The 17,188-nt window shown below is 42.4% G+C and overlaps 1 protein-coding gene across 4 annotated transcripts in view; it reads left to right on the top strand.

Annotated features, from left to right (window-relative positions):
* Positions 1-17,188, top strand: part of wdr95 (WD40 repeat domain 95) — a 119,541-nt gene that overhangs the window by 43,333 nt on the left and 59,020 nt on the right. For all 4 annotated transcript variants that reach the window (XM_067985976.1, XM_067985975.1, XM_067985973.1 and 1 more), the window contains 7 exons: positions 353-418; positions 3,805-4,035; positions 6,773-6,855; positions 6,969-7,061; positions 7,530-7,575; positions 11,723-11,769; positions 16,223-16,340. In XM_067985976.1, the coding sequence (XP_067842077.1) occupies positions 353-418; positions 3,805-4,035; positions 6,773-6,855; positions 6,969-7,061; positions 7,530-7,575; positions 11,723-11,769; positions 16,223-16,340 (684 nt within the window). The remainder of the gene's footprint in view (positions 1-352; positions 419-3,804; positions 4,036-6,772; positions 6,856-6,968; positions 7,062-7,529; positions 7,576-11,722; positions 11,770-16,222; positions 16,341-17,188) is intronic.

The raw sequence follows: 17,188 nt of genomic DNA, 5'->3' as shown, positions 1-17,188 counted from the left end.
GGGGGCCAGACAGTACTAAGCACCTGCTCAGCTAACTTAATTATCAACATACCAAGGCTTAAACGTAATTACACAATTGTGCTTCTCTGTGTGTGCTGTAGCTGCCCTATTATGTGAGTTAATAAAGAGTTAATATGGTCAAATATCCCTTCATGCATTTCTACATTAATATGCTCAAGTATCTCTTCATGCATTTCCACACTAAGAGCTGACCTTCGAAGGACTGAAAAAGCTTTCTTCTTGGTGTTTCTTATGTTCTTTTTACTTTATTTTTGACCTCGATTGAAGATAATGTCAGTACTGTTTACAGTTTCTAGTTTAACTCATTTCACTGTTCTTTTCTTCATTCTAGCATGATGACCAAATAAGAGAACTCTTCAGAAAGATTGATTATTCTGCAAATGGTCAGGTTGAATGGGTATGTTCAATGTCATGACTGCAGAATTTGGTTATTTGGTCACGTACTCACTGCTGTTTTGAAATGCTTAAACTGATCTTGTATACTGGGAACTTAAGTATTCCAGTCCCTCACAGGAGTGAAAGGCTTTGAAGATATTCCCTCAATAACCATTTTTAAAGTCAAAGTTAAAAAGCATAATGGTTAATTTTAATATACTTTTGCTCATTTCTGAAAAGAATATTTGATGACGTCATCATCAAAGCAACAGCTTTGCGAAGTATCACTGAAGCCAACTCTGAGAGAGAACTAAAATTAAAATATCACTGAAGCCAACTCTGAGAGAGAACTAAAATAACACATCGTTCACCTGACGAAGGAGGAAGCCTCCGAAAGCTTGTGAATTTAAAATAAAATTGCTGGACTATAACTTGGTGTTGTAAAATTGTTTACAATTGTCAACCCCAGTCCATCACCGGCATCTCCACATCATAAAATAACATACACAGTTAAAATTGCATGATCACCAAAATATTCCAAGTTAATGACTGTATTTCATGAGATGAATCAGCTCCTTCCACTATGGGACATAGTAACTTTTCTAAGTCAGTTTGCCCAGTTGTGCCATCAGTATTTGTTGCTTAACCCTACCAAGTCTGTAACTCTTCCCCTTTCCCTGCCCCCGTATTCCGAACCTGGTTGGATTCACATCAGGGAAAAACATCATTAAGCTGTAAATTAGAAAAACATTCAGGAAAAGGGGCAGTACATGAAACAAATTAAGAGAAAAGGTTGATATTTAAAAAAAATTGATGATAACTAATACAAAACAAAAGTTCATAATTCTGTGCAACTGGATGATTTTAAAAAATGTCTTCATCGTATGGTTCTCCCTTTAAGGTGCGTTTTGTAGCTAATTTAATCAGTACACGCTGCAGTATCTTATGTTCTCATCCCTCAGGTCCAGACCATTATAATGAGGCTGCTTCTTTCATCAGTGCTGCTGTCTTTCCCAAGGCCATCATTGCTTACTGTTACCCTTCTGTAAAGCATGAAGCTGAATAATAATAGCAAGTCGTGCAGAGGTTGTGCTGTGCAATATCAGTAACCATTTTTTATTTATAAGTGGGTTATTATCTTGGTTAAAATCGTGGGCAGAGAAATTCTTACAAACGTATTAATATTTGTTACTAATATTGTACAGTGTGATTTTGACCCAAAAAGCTCCTTTTGTAAATGCTTTCAATCTGGAAATTGTTCGGGGATAATTGATTGCATTCTCTAACTCTAAGCTTTGTCACTTGCATATGCACTAAAGACTGTGACACAGGAGCAAATAAGTCATCAGGATGTATATTTAAATGCAACAAATTGATTTGCTGCCAGTGTTTCTGCCTCTGATCTTTGTTCTCTAGGTAGCAGTAATTTAAAATATAGAAGTCTCTGGGCCAAAAATCCAGCCTTTCCGGCACACACCCAGACATAAATCTGGCAGGAGTGCAATGGAAGCTAGAAATTTGGCCAGGACCCAGATAGTCCAGGTGCTCCCTGCCAGTTCTCTGCTCACCCCAAACAAGGTCACGTGCGTCAGAAAGGGCATGATCGGTAGGCCCCCCAGAAGCGCCCCTTGTAGCATGGGTACTTGCTTGGGTTATTCAAATTAGGGAACCTCCCCTTGGCCTCGGAAAGCCCATTGGGCACATCCTGGCAATTACACCAGGATGCCATCCCTATAGATTTCCAGGGCTCTTGTGTCTAGTGTGCATCCATCATAGTCCTGTTGTCACACTCTAGATATTACACTGTGCAAAATGTCAAGCCCTAACTGAACAATCTTTTAAAAAAACTATACAGAAAGAAACTAATTTAGAGAGACACAAGTAAGTTAGTTGGGAAGTTAGTTATACAGATCTGACTCTTCAACAGTGTTAAAGTTCCCAGTATGTAAGGTGCTGTTTATTTTACAGTCACAATATAAATGCTGTTATCTGTTCCAATTTTCCAATTTTCTTTCAAATGTCTTTATGTAGCTCCACAAATGGTTTGATGGATAAATGAACAGTTGGTACAGAGCCATACAGGCCTGGTGTTGGGTTTCTGATTACATAGCGTTTTTGTTTGAGGAAAGAGAAAAAAATGCATTATTTTCACCATCATAATGTCACATACAAGTATTTTAATGTTACTTATGTCACTGCGTTTGCTAATCAAAAACAGTTTTCCAAACATTTATTCAAGATGGCGATGGTCCCTTCATTCCCCTCCAGTTATCCTTCTGATTTTTCTTCTCCATGGCCTCTGGTGTTTTATCCAAGTGACCATTCTTTACCTCTGAATCTGAACAGTCGATGTCAGCAGTCTGTTCAAGCATAAGAAGCTTCACACCTGAGCTTGGTTCTGAACTCACTTGATATCCCACGCACGTACTTCTGGCAGGGCCACTGAATAGTGATCACAGAGGAGCATGATCTCCAAACAGTTTTTCTTTCCTGCCTAGCCAGAGTACAACAGGGATCATTTCCACCTTCACCACCTGGATGGTAAGCTGGGGGAGCAGATCGCCCGCCCGTTATAGAACCAGCCCAATTCATTGATCTCAGTGGACTGAAAATTGGGTGGGTTCACACCGGAGACTGATCCGCTTTGTCAGATTATCACCCAGGTGGCGAAAGCAAAAATTTACCCCACTGAGTGGTGATTGTAGAGCCTTCCTGCTGCCTTGGGTGAGATTGTTGAATTTAGCACAGTCCGGGGATGAAACCTGTGGGATTTTTTTTGGTTTTATATGTCCAAGTACTGTGCCGTAGCACAACCATCAGGGAGCTTAGTCATTGCTTTTTCATTTCGGTCATTTTTACTGACTTACCTGGTGCCAGTGGACTGGGATTCTCTTCCCAGTGATAGTGTTTCAGCGAGTTAGGACTTCCTACCACCTCTTTGACACCACTGCAACCTTGGTCAGTGTTCATCCAGCATACATGGCAGGCTCCATGCTGCCAAGTAGTGGTTGGAGAAGGAGCAGCCAGCAGCAATCACGTCATGGTGGGGCAGGTCAGGCAGTGAGTATACCACAGGCTAAGAAAAAAAAATTGGATTTTAGTTTCATGGATCTTTTATGACTTTTTATCACAATTCCCATAAAATATGGAATCGATAAGACAGTATTTATTCATTGTTGGTTCCTGATCATCAGAAAATAGATGGCCAGTGGAAAATACAATACAGTAGCCACGCGGTGTCCAAATCGAACCAGATTCTCTCTCATCGATAAAGTATCTTCTTTCCAATATATTTCTCAATCTTTCTCTCTCTGATCCCATACTTTCTTTTTCATCTATTTTACTATCTCTCATCTGTTTCTCCCTTTCTTTGTCCCTCAATAATTCCTCTTTCCTTTTGTTTGACAGGATGAATTCTGTACGTACATGCAACTAAAGTACAAGGAGATTGAAGAGTCCTATGCACGATCAAAACATATCTCCTTCTCCCTTCCAGCGACAATCAGGGAGCTTTCTCATGCAGAGCCGATCCTGCGCATTTACTCCGCACCTGATAATACCTTAATCATGATGCGAGAGCATGGGACCATTTCCTTCTGGTCAGCCCAGCTAAAGCTACGACGAGGAAGGAGACTCTTTGTACGTATATTTGTAATAATGCACAAGAATAAATAACATTTCCCAACCACTAAACTCGTGCAAGGAGATTGCAAATAGAACCGTTTGACCAGTGTGTCGTTAATATAATTTTAAAAATATGCATGCAATTTCTACTTACAACATTTGGGGTTGATTTTGGTTCAGTTATACTCTGTGTGCGCCACTTCTTGGGTGTAATGCACAAAAAAGGATCCAACCAGCAACTTACAGCTGCAGTTCAAATTGAGGGCTTTTTCCAAGTATTAGTGAGTGATTCTCCGCACTTCTTTGACTTCTGCTCAACTGTGTGGGCCAAAAGACAGTTACGGGGTTAGTTTACTCCACAGAATGGATGTCCCAGTGGGAATCCCTCACTGGCAGCCGTCCCGGCCTGATCTTCAGGCCTTAATCCATGCTCTACATCAGGACACTTGTTTGGCACCCCGCGGCTTGCCTGCAAAATTTAAATGAGGCTGGAGCCTCATAATTGTGGCGAATTCTTTTGCCAACGGGACTCCGCTGTTTGATCCCGTAATTCAAAATCGACCCCTCTGTGAAGAAACAGGACATCTCTGCTGTGCTGCAGGATGTTTTCTATAGCCTCCTCCTCAAACTGTAGCGCCCTGTTGCTGTTACGATTGCTTAGGCATTTCCCAAGACTGTTTGAAGGATATTGGCGGACAAATTCCAAACCCACAATTGATCCTTTAGTTTGCCAGACCTTTAAGAAGTGGTGGAAAATTGTATATTCCCGAGGTCACCCACCAACACTAGGTAGATGACAAGATTGGCTGCCGAATCACGGGGGTCTCACGATTGTGAAGAGAGGGGCAAGTGTGCGACAGGAGACACCTAGATTTCCTTGTGGGACCTGGGTGGCGGGGTGGGGGGGGGGGTTTCAGGAGGGCCTTGTGATCGGGAAGGTCTAAACTTTCTTAGTGGGGCCGCGGAGGAGGACTCCCGCTCCTCCGGGGCCCACAAGGAAAGTAATGCAAAGTTACCTGTTTGGGCCTCTTCTGGCTCCAATCCTCTTCCCCACTGTCTTCACTTGGCGGGAAAGCCACTGCGGCTTCCTGCTCAGGCTGTCCAGTTAGAATTACAGGCGGGTCCCGATGACATCACCAGGACCTGATCTGCATATATTAAAAAAGGACCCACCAGCTTTGGGCGGATGTCCTTGCCAACTGCTCAGCGGAACAGGTTAAAATTGGGAATGGTCGACTCCCAGGGCGTTCAGACGGGGTAAGTAAACTGGGTGATTTTAACTGTGCACACATCCGGTTTCCGCCGGAATTTTCTTTTTTTTAATTCATTCATGGGGTGTGGGCTTCGCTGGCGAGGCCAACATTTATCGCCCATCCCTAATTGCCCTTGAGAAGGTGGCGGTGCAATCCGTGTGGTGAAGGGTCTCCCACAGTGCTGTTAGGAAGGGAGTTCCAGGATTTTGACCCAGCGACTATGAAGGAACGGCGATATATTTCCAAGTCAGGACGGTGTGTGACTTGGAGGGGAACGTGCAGGTGGTGGTGTTCCCATGTGCCTGCTGCCCTTGTCCTTCTAGGTGGTAGAGGTCGTGGGTTTGGGAGGTGCTGTTGAAGAAGCCTTGGCGAGTTGCTGCAGTGCATCTTGTGGATGGTACACACTGCAACCACGGTGCACTGGTGGTGGAGGGAGTGAATGGTTAAGGTGGTGGATGGGGGGGCAAATTGAGCGGGCTGCTTTGTCCTGGATGGTGTTGAGCTTCTTGAGTGTTGTTGGAGCTGTACTCATCCAGGCAAGTGGAGAGTATTCCATCACACTCCTGACTTGAGACTTGTCGATGGTGGGAAGGCTTTGGGGAGTCAGGAGGTGAGTCACTCGCTACAGAATACCCGGCCTCTGACCTGCCCCTACAGCCACAGTATTTATGTAGCTGGTCCAGTTAAGTTTCTGGTCAATGGTGACCTCCAGAATGTTGATTGTGGGGGGATTCGGCGATGGTAATGCTGTTGATCGTCAAGGGGAGGTGGTTAGACTCTCTCTTGTTGGAGATGGTCATTGCCTGGCACTTGTCTGGTGCGAATGTTACTTGCCACATATCAGTGGGCGGAAAATTAATTTGCCAGTGTCATATCCCGCCCACAGTTAAAATCCAGGTTCTGGACTTTCAGGGTATTTGACTGCTGGAAGCATCACTACTGAACCCAGTCCTACCCGACATGTATACACATTCACGCAGGATAGTGAGCAGGATAAAGAAGCTTGGCTTATCTTCCCTTTCTATTGTAGATTAAACCTGGGAAACTCGGGGTCTTTGTGGTTCAGCTATTCACTGAATCAACTCCATAGTCCGTTGAGACACCCATACAAGTTAAATATTCAGTAAAAATGCTCAACATTAGGCTAACTGTGATGGCTCATTGGGTAAATGCACTGTATGATGAGGCACTAAGCTACACATGAAGAAATTTGGCAATTTAGGTGAGATACCCAAGGGTCAGTAGGTGCCAATATAACTATACCACATCATAAGTCTCTACTTTGACAAAAGGATGGAAAAAAAATAAGGAGAAAATTGGGAATAAATCTCAACTTCTGTACATTGGATCTGGGTTGAGGTGACAGTCAATCACAAATGATCACACACCATGTCACTGCGTGGTCCCCATGTGTGCAGTTTTATTGTGTTTATTAAAGTAAAAGTAGCCCAATAGCAGCTGGCAAGATTGATGATAACTCCACTAGTTTTACTTTTTAGGAGAGGCCCGCTAACCGAGAGCCAAAATGGATAACTGACTTCACCATCATGTCTCAATATAACAAGTTCATCCTAAGTACTCGGTATGGGTTCTTTCTGACAAATTTATTTTTAATGGTACATGTAATGAATTAAGTGAAGAGACCTGAGGCATTTCAAGATAATATTTTGTAATGCTTTAACTTTTTGAATTCAGAGATGGAGAAATTCAGATTTATGAGCTGTCTACCTTTGAGCCGTATTGTCAAATCACTGGTTTAGAGACTGGACCACTGCAGCTTGACTACTGGTAAGAAATACCAACTCATGAGGTCCTCCTTAGTGCATGATATATTTGAATCTTTTTTAAAATATCGCAATCATATACTGGTTTACATATTGGTACAGTTGTACAAGATTAAAATCAGTGAGGAAGGCCATTAGGCCCATCCTGAAACAAACCTACAGCTCCCCCTGCGCGCCCCTCCCCCCACCTCAACCAATCATAGCGTTAAACTGTTTCTTTAATTATTCCGGATTCTGCCTTGAATACTATACTAGAGCTCATAAAATTAACACACAGTAATGTAACACATGAATATTTCACGATGTTTCCACATTAAAAAATGGATGCAGCAGAAGCCCTCAGGGCTGGCAGTGTTATTGAACTGAAATAACATTCAAAGGTCTCTCTTGTTGCAAAATAGTCCAAATATCTGTGAAGGGTGACAAGAGATTATCATGTTATGGCTTTAATTTAATTTCTTTTATTCTGCAGTTCCACAGGTGAAGATGACTGCATGATTCTGTATGGAGATGACCAGGTGAGGTCATTGTATGAGAGTGTGATGCTGCATTTATAGTACAGTCCCAAATACACCCGCAGCCTTTCAATATAAGCAATGCAGCATTAGTGCCTTTGGTGGCAAAGAGGTCCACCTCAGGAGGCAGTTTCATCTTGTGATGGTGGTGCTAGGTGTCTCAGCCGCCCACTTTTTCTCCCTGTTGATTTATTTAATTGACAAAATTCCAAATATACTTGGCATTCTGCCAGTGAACAGCATACACAATGGATGCAGATCAATGGGTATATTCACAATACTAAAACATAATTATTGCAAATTAAAAGAAAAGAGCAACATTTATTGACTCATGCTGTAATAATAGTATGGGTGTCAGCATAAGTAAGGTCATTAAACAACAGCGTCTCAGTTGTGCTGGCAACATTATGCTAGCCCGTAGCTGGTTTCCAAAACTCAGGTATGCCTGTTCTCTGAGCACTAAAGGAACTTGGAACACACTTGGCCATTCACATTTAAATCTATGTACAACACTACCCCCTGAGGCAGGCAGGGAGGGAGTTGAACAGGCAATTGGTTAAATTGGTTTCACTGTGCACCTTATGACATGATAAAGTCATACACCTGCTTGTATGTGGCATGGTTGTTGACTCCATTCATTTTAGAGACATGAGTGAAATAGTTAGAGTGATAGTGGTCTTAGTATCATAAGGTTTGGAAAAGGACACGGAGCACTCTAAAGTAAAAATACTTAATTGGAGGAGGGCCAATTTCAGTGGAATGAGAATAGATCTGGCCCGGGTAAATTTGGAATCAAAGATTGGCAGGCAAAACTGTAATTGAACAGTGGTCGGCCTTTAAAGAGGAGATGGATTGGATACAGTCTAGGTACGTTCCCACAAGGCAGAAAGGTAGGCCAATTAAGCTCTTTTGTCATCCAGCTCCCTGGATGACAAAAGAGATTGAGTGTAAGATGAAGTGGGAAAAAAGGGGCATATGACAGATGTCAGGTTGATAATACAAGTGAGAACCAGGCTGAATATAGAATGTTCAGAGGGGAAGTGAAAAAGGAAGTAAGAGGGGCAAAGAGAGAGTATGAGAATAGACTGGCAGCCATCATAAAAGTCCAAAAGTCTTCTACAGGCATATAAATAGTAAACGGGTAAATAGTAAGAGGGGGGCTGGGGCCGATTAGGGATCATAAAGGAGATCTACTCATGGAGTCAGAGAGCATGGCCAAGGTACTAAATGAGTACTTTGCATCTGTCTTTACCAAGGAAGAAAATGCTGCCAGAGTCTCAGTAAAGGAAGATGTAGTTGCGATACTGGATGGGCTAAAAATTGATAGAGTAGGTACTAGGAAGGCTAGCTGTACTTAAAGTAGATAAATCACCAGGTCCGGATGGGATGCTCCCTAGGATGCTGAGAGAAGTAAGGGTGGAAATTGCGGAGGTACTGGCCATAATCTTCCAAACATCCTTAGATGCGGGGGTGGTGCCAGAGGATTGGAGAATTGCAAATATTACATCCTTGTTCAAGAAAGGGTGTAAGGATAAACCCAGCAACTATAGGCCAGTCAGTTTAACCTCGGTGGTGGGGAAAATTTTAGAAACGATAATCCAGGACAGAATTAACAGTCACTTGGACGAGTGTGGATTGATTAGGGAAAGCCAGTATGGATTTGTTAAAGGCAAATCGTATTTAACTAACCTGATAGAGCTTTTTGATGAGGTAACAGAGAGGTTAGATGAGGGCAATGCAGTTGATGTGGTGTATATGGACTTTCAAAAGGTGTTTGATAAAATATCACGTGGTAGGCTTGTCATCAAGATTGTGGCCCATGGAATAAAGGGGGCAGTAGCAACATGGATACAGAATTGGCTAAGTGACAGGAAACAGAGTAGTGGTGAACGGTTGTTTTTCAGACTGGAGGGAGGTTCCCCAGGGGTCGGTGCTGGGACCTCTGCTTTTCTTGATATATATTAATGACTTGGACTTGGGTGTACAGGGCACAATTTCAAAGTTTGCAGATGACACGAAACTTGGAAGGGTAGTAAACAGTGAGGAGGATAGTGATAGACTTCAAGAGGATATAGACAGGCTGGTGGCATGGGCGGACACGTGGCAGATGAAATTTAACACAGAAAAATGCAAAGTGATACATTTTGGTAGGAAGAACGAGGAAAGGCAATATAAACTAGAGGGCACAATTCTTAAAACGGTACAGGAACAGAGTGATCTGGGGGCATATGTGTACAAATCGTTGAAAGTGGTAGGACAGGTTGAGAAAGTGGTTAAAAAAGCATACGGGATCCTGGGCTTTATAAATAGAGGCATAGAGCATAAAAGTAAGGAAGTCATGATAAAACACTGGTTCAGCCACAACTGGAGTATTGTATCCAGTTCTGGGCACCGCACTTTAGGAAAGATGTGAAAGCCTTAGAGAGGGTGCAGAAGAGATTTACTAGAATGATTCTAGGGATGAGGGACTTTGGTTACGTGGATAGACTGGAGAAGCTGGGGTGGTTCTCCTTAGAACAGAGAGGGTTGAGAGGAGATTTGATAGAAGTGTTCAAAATCATGAAGGGTCTAGACAGAGTAGATAGAGAGAAACTGTTTCCATTGGTGGAAAAGTCAAAAACCAGAGGGCATAGATTTACGGTGATTGGCAAAAGAACCAAAGGTGACATGAGGAAAAACTTTTTTACACAGCGAGTGGTTAGGATCTGGAATGCACTGCCTGAGGGGGTGGTGGAGGCAGATTCAATCATGGCCTTCAAAAGGGAACTGGATAAGTACTTGAAAGTAAAAGAATTTGCAGGGCAGGGGAGTGGAACTGGCTGGATTGCTCTTGCATAGAGCTGGCGCGGACTCGATGGGCCAAATGTCCTCTTTCCGTGCTGTAACCTTTCCATGATTATATGATTCTTAGCAATTTGTGCCAGTCAGTGCCACTGATTCTGACACTGGGTTTGTTTTTGTAGAGAGTGCTAATTACAGCACCAACCTGTTATACTGGAGCTGACTGGCACATTCTAGCCTCAGACTGGGTTTTGCTGGAGTTAAGTTAGTACAATATTGTTGGATTTGTTACCAAATTTGCACTGACTTGATTAGGAATTTATTCATAATGTAACAACAGCAGCAGAAAGCTAAAGAAGCAAAGGTTGTGCTGTAATGAGCACTCTCTACAAAAGCAAAAGAATCAGTGGTGCACTGACTGGCATAAATTGCTGAGACTGTAACTCATTTCTTTAAAATAAATATATTTCCTATGAGACTTGTATGTAAGCATCACAAACTTAGAAAGGGGACTGATTCCTAAAAGAAAAGTGCACCTGATTTGTACTTTTCTCCCCATCTTCTCTGTAAAATCTTGGAATTGGTACTGTTGTACCAAACATTTGGAGCCAATCTTAAATTGAGACCAGTGGGATTTGGTGGCAAAGGCACATTGTAACAACAGCGTGATGCAAATATATTTGCACTAGTATTCGACTTTCTTTTGCTGAATTCGTAGCACCACTATATATTGAGATACGGCCAGTCCAGGTGCCAGAGGGCTGCAATTGCCCATGAATCCATGCCCTGGTATGGGTCAGCATCCTCTGGAGAGGAGGGCAGAACATTGGCCAAAAAAAAGTCCTGCAGTGGTTAGTGTGGCAAAAGTAAGATCCTGTTAGGTAACAGTCACAAGACTGCGCAGCTGTAAGAACTAATGAGCTGGTGTGAGGCAAAAGAGCACAGAAAAAGCATCTGCAAGAGCGCCTCAGATAGCTCCGCAAAAATCACAAGCTCTTTGGAAAAATTGTGCATTCCTGACCTCTACACTTTACCACAGCGATTATTCTGTCGACTGTAGATACAATTGCCTGGAATTTCCTCTGGGGTTCTCCTGATTGGCCGTCTTGACTTTGGTGGAAGATTGGTAGAAACCCCAGATAAACCCATCTTCTGAAGTCACATTGGCCGATTGGGAGAACCCCTGAAGAAATTCCTGGCACGTGGGGGAAGCATTATTCTAATCGCCATGTGTAGCACACTTGTTAATGTTATTTTTTAAAGCACTCACAGTGTTGTTGCATGTCACACCCAGAGCAATTCTTACCTGCTGTTGGATATTTTAATCTTGACATTTCTGTTGTAAATTTAAAAATTCTTGTCATTACAGGGCTGTGTAAATATTTTACTTCTGTCATCTGTAGGGGAGACTCTGAGGTTTGTATCACGTACTAAAAAGATGTATTAAAGTGAGCAAGTTTCTGAACGTTTCTGTTCTCTAAAATGGGATTGACGTGAGATTATAATGCTTTTTATTAAGAGCAAATTGCTTGATTTGTATTGCATGCCAACAGTTTTTCCAACCCTCTGAGCTCAAAAATCATGAAATAGTTATGAACAAATGGGTTTGTGGTAACAAATCCTGATTACTTATCACAAATACACTACCCACTGTAGTACTGTCACATGGCCAGGAAGACGCCAGCTTCGAAACCTATTTGTTGCTGAGTTAACCCACCACCATTGAGACGATGATAGGGGCATTACGCTTAACATCCCCGGGTGAGGGAGAGGGAAAATCAGTATGGGTTCCTGCTTCTGGTTGCTATCCGGTGACCCCTGCTGGTCAGAGCACGTAAGTGAATATGAGGTGAGCGCAGGTCAAGTTCAGCTTTGATGCTGCACTTGAATGACCTGCAAACACTCCTGGTGCAGGTGCACTTATGAAGAATGAACAGAGGAAAACTAGTGGAGGGTAACCATTGTCCAGCAACAGATAGTGTCTTCCAGGGGAAGAAAGATAAAGGATTGGGATTAAAAAATAAATCATTTGACTTTTAGTCAGCAGCAAAGCCCTGTGGGATTACAACATTTATTCAAGTATATAGTAATAATATATTTGTTTGATTTCTCTTATGTGCAAGTGAGTGTGGAGCAGTACTTCATTGTGCTATGCCACCAAGTGCTAGGATGTGGCATCATATCTGTGACCCTGTGATGCCGAAAACCTGTTATTGGCTAAGCGGAGATCTGGTAGTTTTATAGTGGAACGGAGAGAGATGAACCGATTGCTCTCTATCAGTTCCTAGTCCCTGATTACGCAGCAAGTTATCTGTCCACCCTCTCAGCCATAGAATCTTGTATGAGGATCTAAAATAGGAAGAACCAAAATTTTGAAGGGTCCCATTGTTCATAAGTAATTTCTTAAAATTCCACTCATTAAGATTATAAAAGCTAGGCATGTCTTTGTAAATATTTTAAAATGGCTGCCTCTTGTAACAAAACATGACGGCTGACATCACCAAGTCAGTACACTGACTATCTGTTGGTGAGACACTTTAATGTTGGTGAGAAGACTATATTGTTGATCAGGCGAACTAATAATCTTTGGCTCTTTATTTGGTGAAGGTAAATTAATTTAAAGATTGATTTTTTTAAAAAAACTGTTGTACCAAGCTGTTCTGTCCATGTACTGATATTTAATCATACTTGCCAACTGCCATGTTTTTTGACATTCCTGATTTCATACTTTTGCCCCATATCCTTACTTCATTCTGCAATCTGGTTTTCAGGGAATCAATTTTTAAAAAACATCATCATGCCTTTCAAGAAACATCTAAATTCAGTGCCAATGTAGAACTTCACTCCTGAGCCAATCATAACAACATAAGAAAGCATGGAACAATCAAGCATGCCATTTGGCCCATTGAGTCCATGGCTTCCACACCATGTTATCCACTCCATATTGGACTCTACTCTCTTCCCTTCTACTCCGAAATCTCTTGAAGGAAAATTCTGCATAAATATTCCCTGATTTCCAGTGTCAATCAAACTAAACTCTGGAATATTCATCCATCCTTATATTTACACTATTTGGTCCTGACCAACTGGCCTCTCTCTCCCCATTCCAGTAGTAGAAGATCCATCGGATCCCATGGAGAATTTGATTATCCTCTGACTATCCTTAATTCTATAACCTTCATTCCCACTTTCAACCAGACATTTATTATTCTCCTTCCTCCCTCCTTAGGTCAAATTTTGGACTGTGGCGAACTTTCTGTACTTAGTTGGTGAGCAGCTTAGACGTGTCAATGATGGCCCTGTTCTGAAGCCCAGGAAACTTTGATTTGAGGAGTTTCTCCTCCCCACCCCTCCCATGGAGTAGTGAATATGTGAACTCTCAGGAAAAGCAATAAAATGCTATGTTGATTAACACCTTTAAAAAGAGCTGGGTGAATATAGATTGAGAATGGGATTTATGGATACAAGGATAAGAACATGATTGCTCCTGAGCTGCTGATACCGTGGAAATATCATGCTGAAGACAGCTGGCCTAGAATAAATGGTGGAGGATAGGTTAAACGTATATTCATGAACTTTCCTTGATTTACCTTTGTGGGAGGGGCGGGGGATGGTGTGGGAGATATTCTGTAGGACTTATGTCCAGAAATGAAATGGTAGATTCCAAGACTGAACAGATTGTACATAGTCTGTGGGGGAGGTCACTAAATTACTGGTACATCCAAAGGCAAAGAAATGTTGCATAGCTGACCTGGAATTAGTGAAAAGATGGCTGTTAGAACAAATATGAGTGGAGGCTTTTCTGTCCTGATTTATCACTTTCTCTATGAAATGCCTAAGAGAATTATTTCAACAATTTTAACATAAGTAAAAATATAAAATGCAAAGTAGTCTTCGACTTAAAGGACAGTTTGTTTTAAAAATAGTTCTTAAAGGTAGTGGGTTGTAGAATTGAAAAGCGCTAATTTATGCAAAAAATAATCAGTCACAAAGTGATTGTCAAATAATTATCCCCAAGCACTTTAATACATTGCCATTACTAGCATTTAAAACCACATGTGGGATGAAACATTAAAATTGAATATCAATACAAAAGAGTTTTCTCAAGTACTGGTTGTTGTCTTAAAAATAATGTTCATTAAAATACAAGACAATTCAACATTTATTTTGCTAATTATAGTTTACAGTAGATGTTCAGTACTTCTATTAAGGAAAACTGCTTTTGGTCAATTGTATCTGAATAGCTAAACTTAGTAGCCATTATGTTGGTGGTTCATGGTGATAACGGAGGTTGTAAACGTGCAACTAAATTGCAAGGGAAAAGAACAAACAAACTTATTTACAAATGGTATATATTACATAACTGGGACTGCGTTCGGGGAGGGCAAAAATGGCTGGGGAACGTGTCGAGGCTGGAGACGTGAAGGTCTAGCCGAATTTAACGGTAGAACCTTATAATTTTTTTCTTCCGTTTCTCGCCCGGCAGCCGGCCAAATTGACATGCTGGCCAGCTGCCAGGTGGGAAAACCAGCGGCAGAAGGCCGCAACCTTGAGGAGGGTCCCCGGCAATCAGGAGGTGGGGATGGCCGTAGATCAGGGTTTGGGGGGGTTGGGAAGAGAGAGGCAATTGGGAGGGAGGAAGGCCGGTAATTGGGGCTTGTGTGGGGGGGTGGGGGGGGGGGGGGAAGGAAGAGACAGGAAATCGGGAGGGGGGAGGCTGGAGATCGGGCTTAGGAGGGGGCTGTCGGCCACGATTGTGGCATGCTGCGGACATTGGTACTTGGGGCAGGGGGAGGTCTGCGATCACGGCAGTGGGGAGAGAGAGAGGCCGCGATCGGCAGAGTGGAGGCCAAAGTCTTCCTTAAGGGGCCAGGGGGAACACTCCTGTTAAATTTAAATCAAGCTGGACTCAACACTCTCTCCTGCCTGGCGTGGGTGGGCTAATGTCGAGGCCATGGAATCATTGAAGCTTACAGCACAGAAGGCGGCCATTCGCCCCATCGAGCCTGTGCCGGCTCTTTGAAAGAGCTATCCAATTAGTCCCACTCCCCTGCTCTTTCCCCATAGCCCTGCAATTTTCTCTCCTTCAAGTATTTATCCAATTCCCCTTTGAATCTGCTTCCACCACCCTTTCAGGCAGTGTATTCCAGATCGTTATAACTCGCTTTGTAAAAAAAATTCTCCTCCTCTCACCTCCTGGATCTTTTGACAATTACCTTAAATCTGTGTCTTCTGGTTACCGACCCTTCTGCCACTGGAAACCGTTTCTCCTTATTTACTCTATCAAAACCCTTCATGATTTTGAACGCCTCCATTAAATCTCCCCTTAACCTCCTCTGCTGTAAGGAGAATAATCCCATAATTGATCTGTGAATCTCAGGAGAGTGTCTTACGATATCACCCATTTTTAGTTGTTACAGGTTTCTAGCTTGCTTCCCGTAATCTATTTTTCTCTGTGTATTTAGTCCGATATGTTATGAAGAGCTTGAAGAACAGTGTTTTGTCCAAAGTAATTTATTCAGGAGAATAAATACATAAATTGGGCAAAATCCACAGTGAGGTAAATTGTATGTTCACAAATTACTGTGGAGAAAGCACTGCTCCTCAAGCTCTTGATAACATTATTAGACTAAATATGCAGTGAATATCTGATAGCTGGGAGCAGGTTAGAAACCTGTAACAACTCAAATGGGTGATAGGTTCTCATGTCTTATGCTAACAAGAATGCAATGAAAAAAGGCCATTCAACTCATCAGGTCTGTTTCTTCCGTTTTCACATAGTGAAATTGTTCCTTTTTATTTAGTGGTCGGAGCATTGTCAATGCGGGGATAGTACATTTTAATTGTTGTGTCTTTTTGTTCATGGCAGAACATGGAAAAAATGCTCCAAAGTGGATAATTTGCCCAGTATCAGCATAGAAAACTCTGTCCTGTCACCAAATGTGACTTACATTCGATGGAAGGTGCATGAAGATTGGGTAACACAGGTAATTATCTATATAGTCAGGAGTATAGCTGATAGCTTCAATGATTCCCTGAGTTTATTTCCCTCTCTGCTTCTCTCTCTACCTGTCTCTCTGTAACTTTTAAAAAAAATCCTTTTCTCTTTCCTCTTCTGTGTGTCTGTTCACGTGTTCACCTGACTAGCTTAATATTTATGATTGGTTAAAGGTTCATTAGGTAGCAGAAGTACTCATTTTAATGGACAAATTCTTCAAGTACAGTGTAGTCAGATGAGAACTGTGATAAGCTTACTGTACATCAAATGTGCTGCGAGTTCACAATGGGGCGTTTGCTCTCCACCACTTTTTCCCTTTCCTATATCCCCTCCATTTTCTTGCCTACATACCAACCTAAAGCAATTAAACTCTTTGGAGCCAAAATTCCTTTTGGCCTGCTCTGCTGGTGGATGTGTGGCAGAGTGGGCTGTCAGTGCGCCTATGCCCAAAGCCCTAAACCCCCATTCCACATTGCAGGGACACGGTCATCTGCATAGTTGGGGTGGATCACTCGTACCTGCAAGGATACATCAATGGCACCCACCCTGATGCACCAGCAGACAGTGGAGTGGCCTGAGGCTTTCCTAGGTTAAAAGAAGATTTAAAAAGTTTAAAGCCTTTCATCTCTGAAGGGAGCCTTAAGGTAACAAATTGAGGTAATCACTCCCCTTGATGGCCTTTGCTTGGCAAAGGTTTAGGGCCACTTAGACGGCCTCAACCTGCAAGAGTTCCACTGAGGTCTTACATGGGCATAATGTGTGGAATTCCTGGGGTAACCCAGCAACTCCCCTAGGTACACCCTCTTGACACAGTGAAGGGGTGGGGGGGTCAGAAAG

Source organism: Heptranchias perlo, chromosome 6 (genome assembly GCF_035084215.1).
Source record: "Heptranchias perlo isolate sHepPer1 chromosome 6, sHepPer1.hap1, whole genome shotgun sequence".
Classification (NCBI taxonomy): domain Eukaryota; kingdom Metazoa; phylum Chordata; class Chondrichthyes; order Hexanchiformes; family Hexanchidae; genus Heptranchias; species Heptranchias perlo.
Note: the sequence above shows the minus strand (reverse complement) of the source record. Positions and strands in the feature narration are given on the sequence as shown.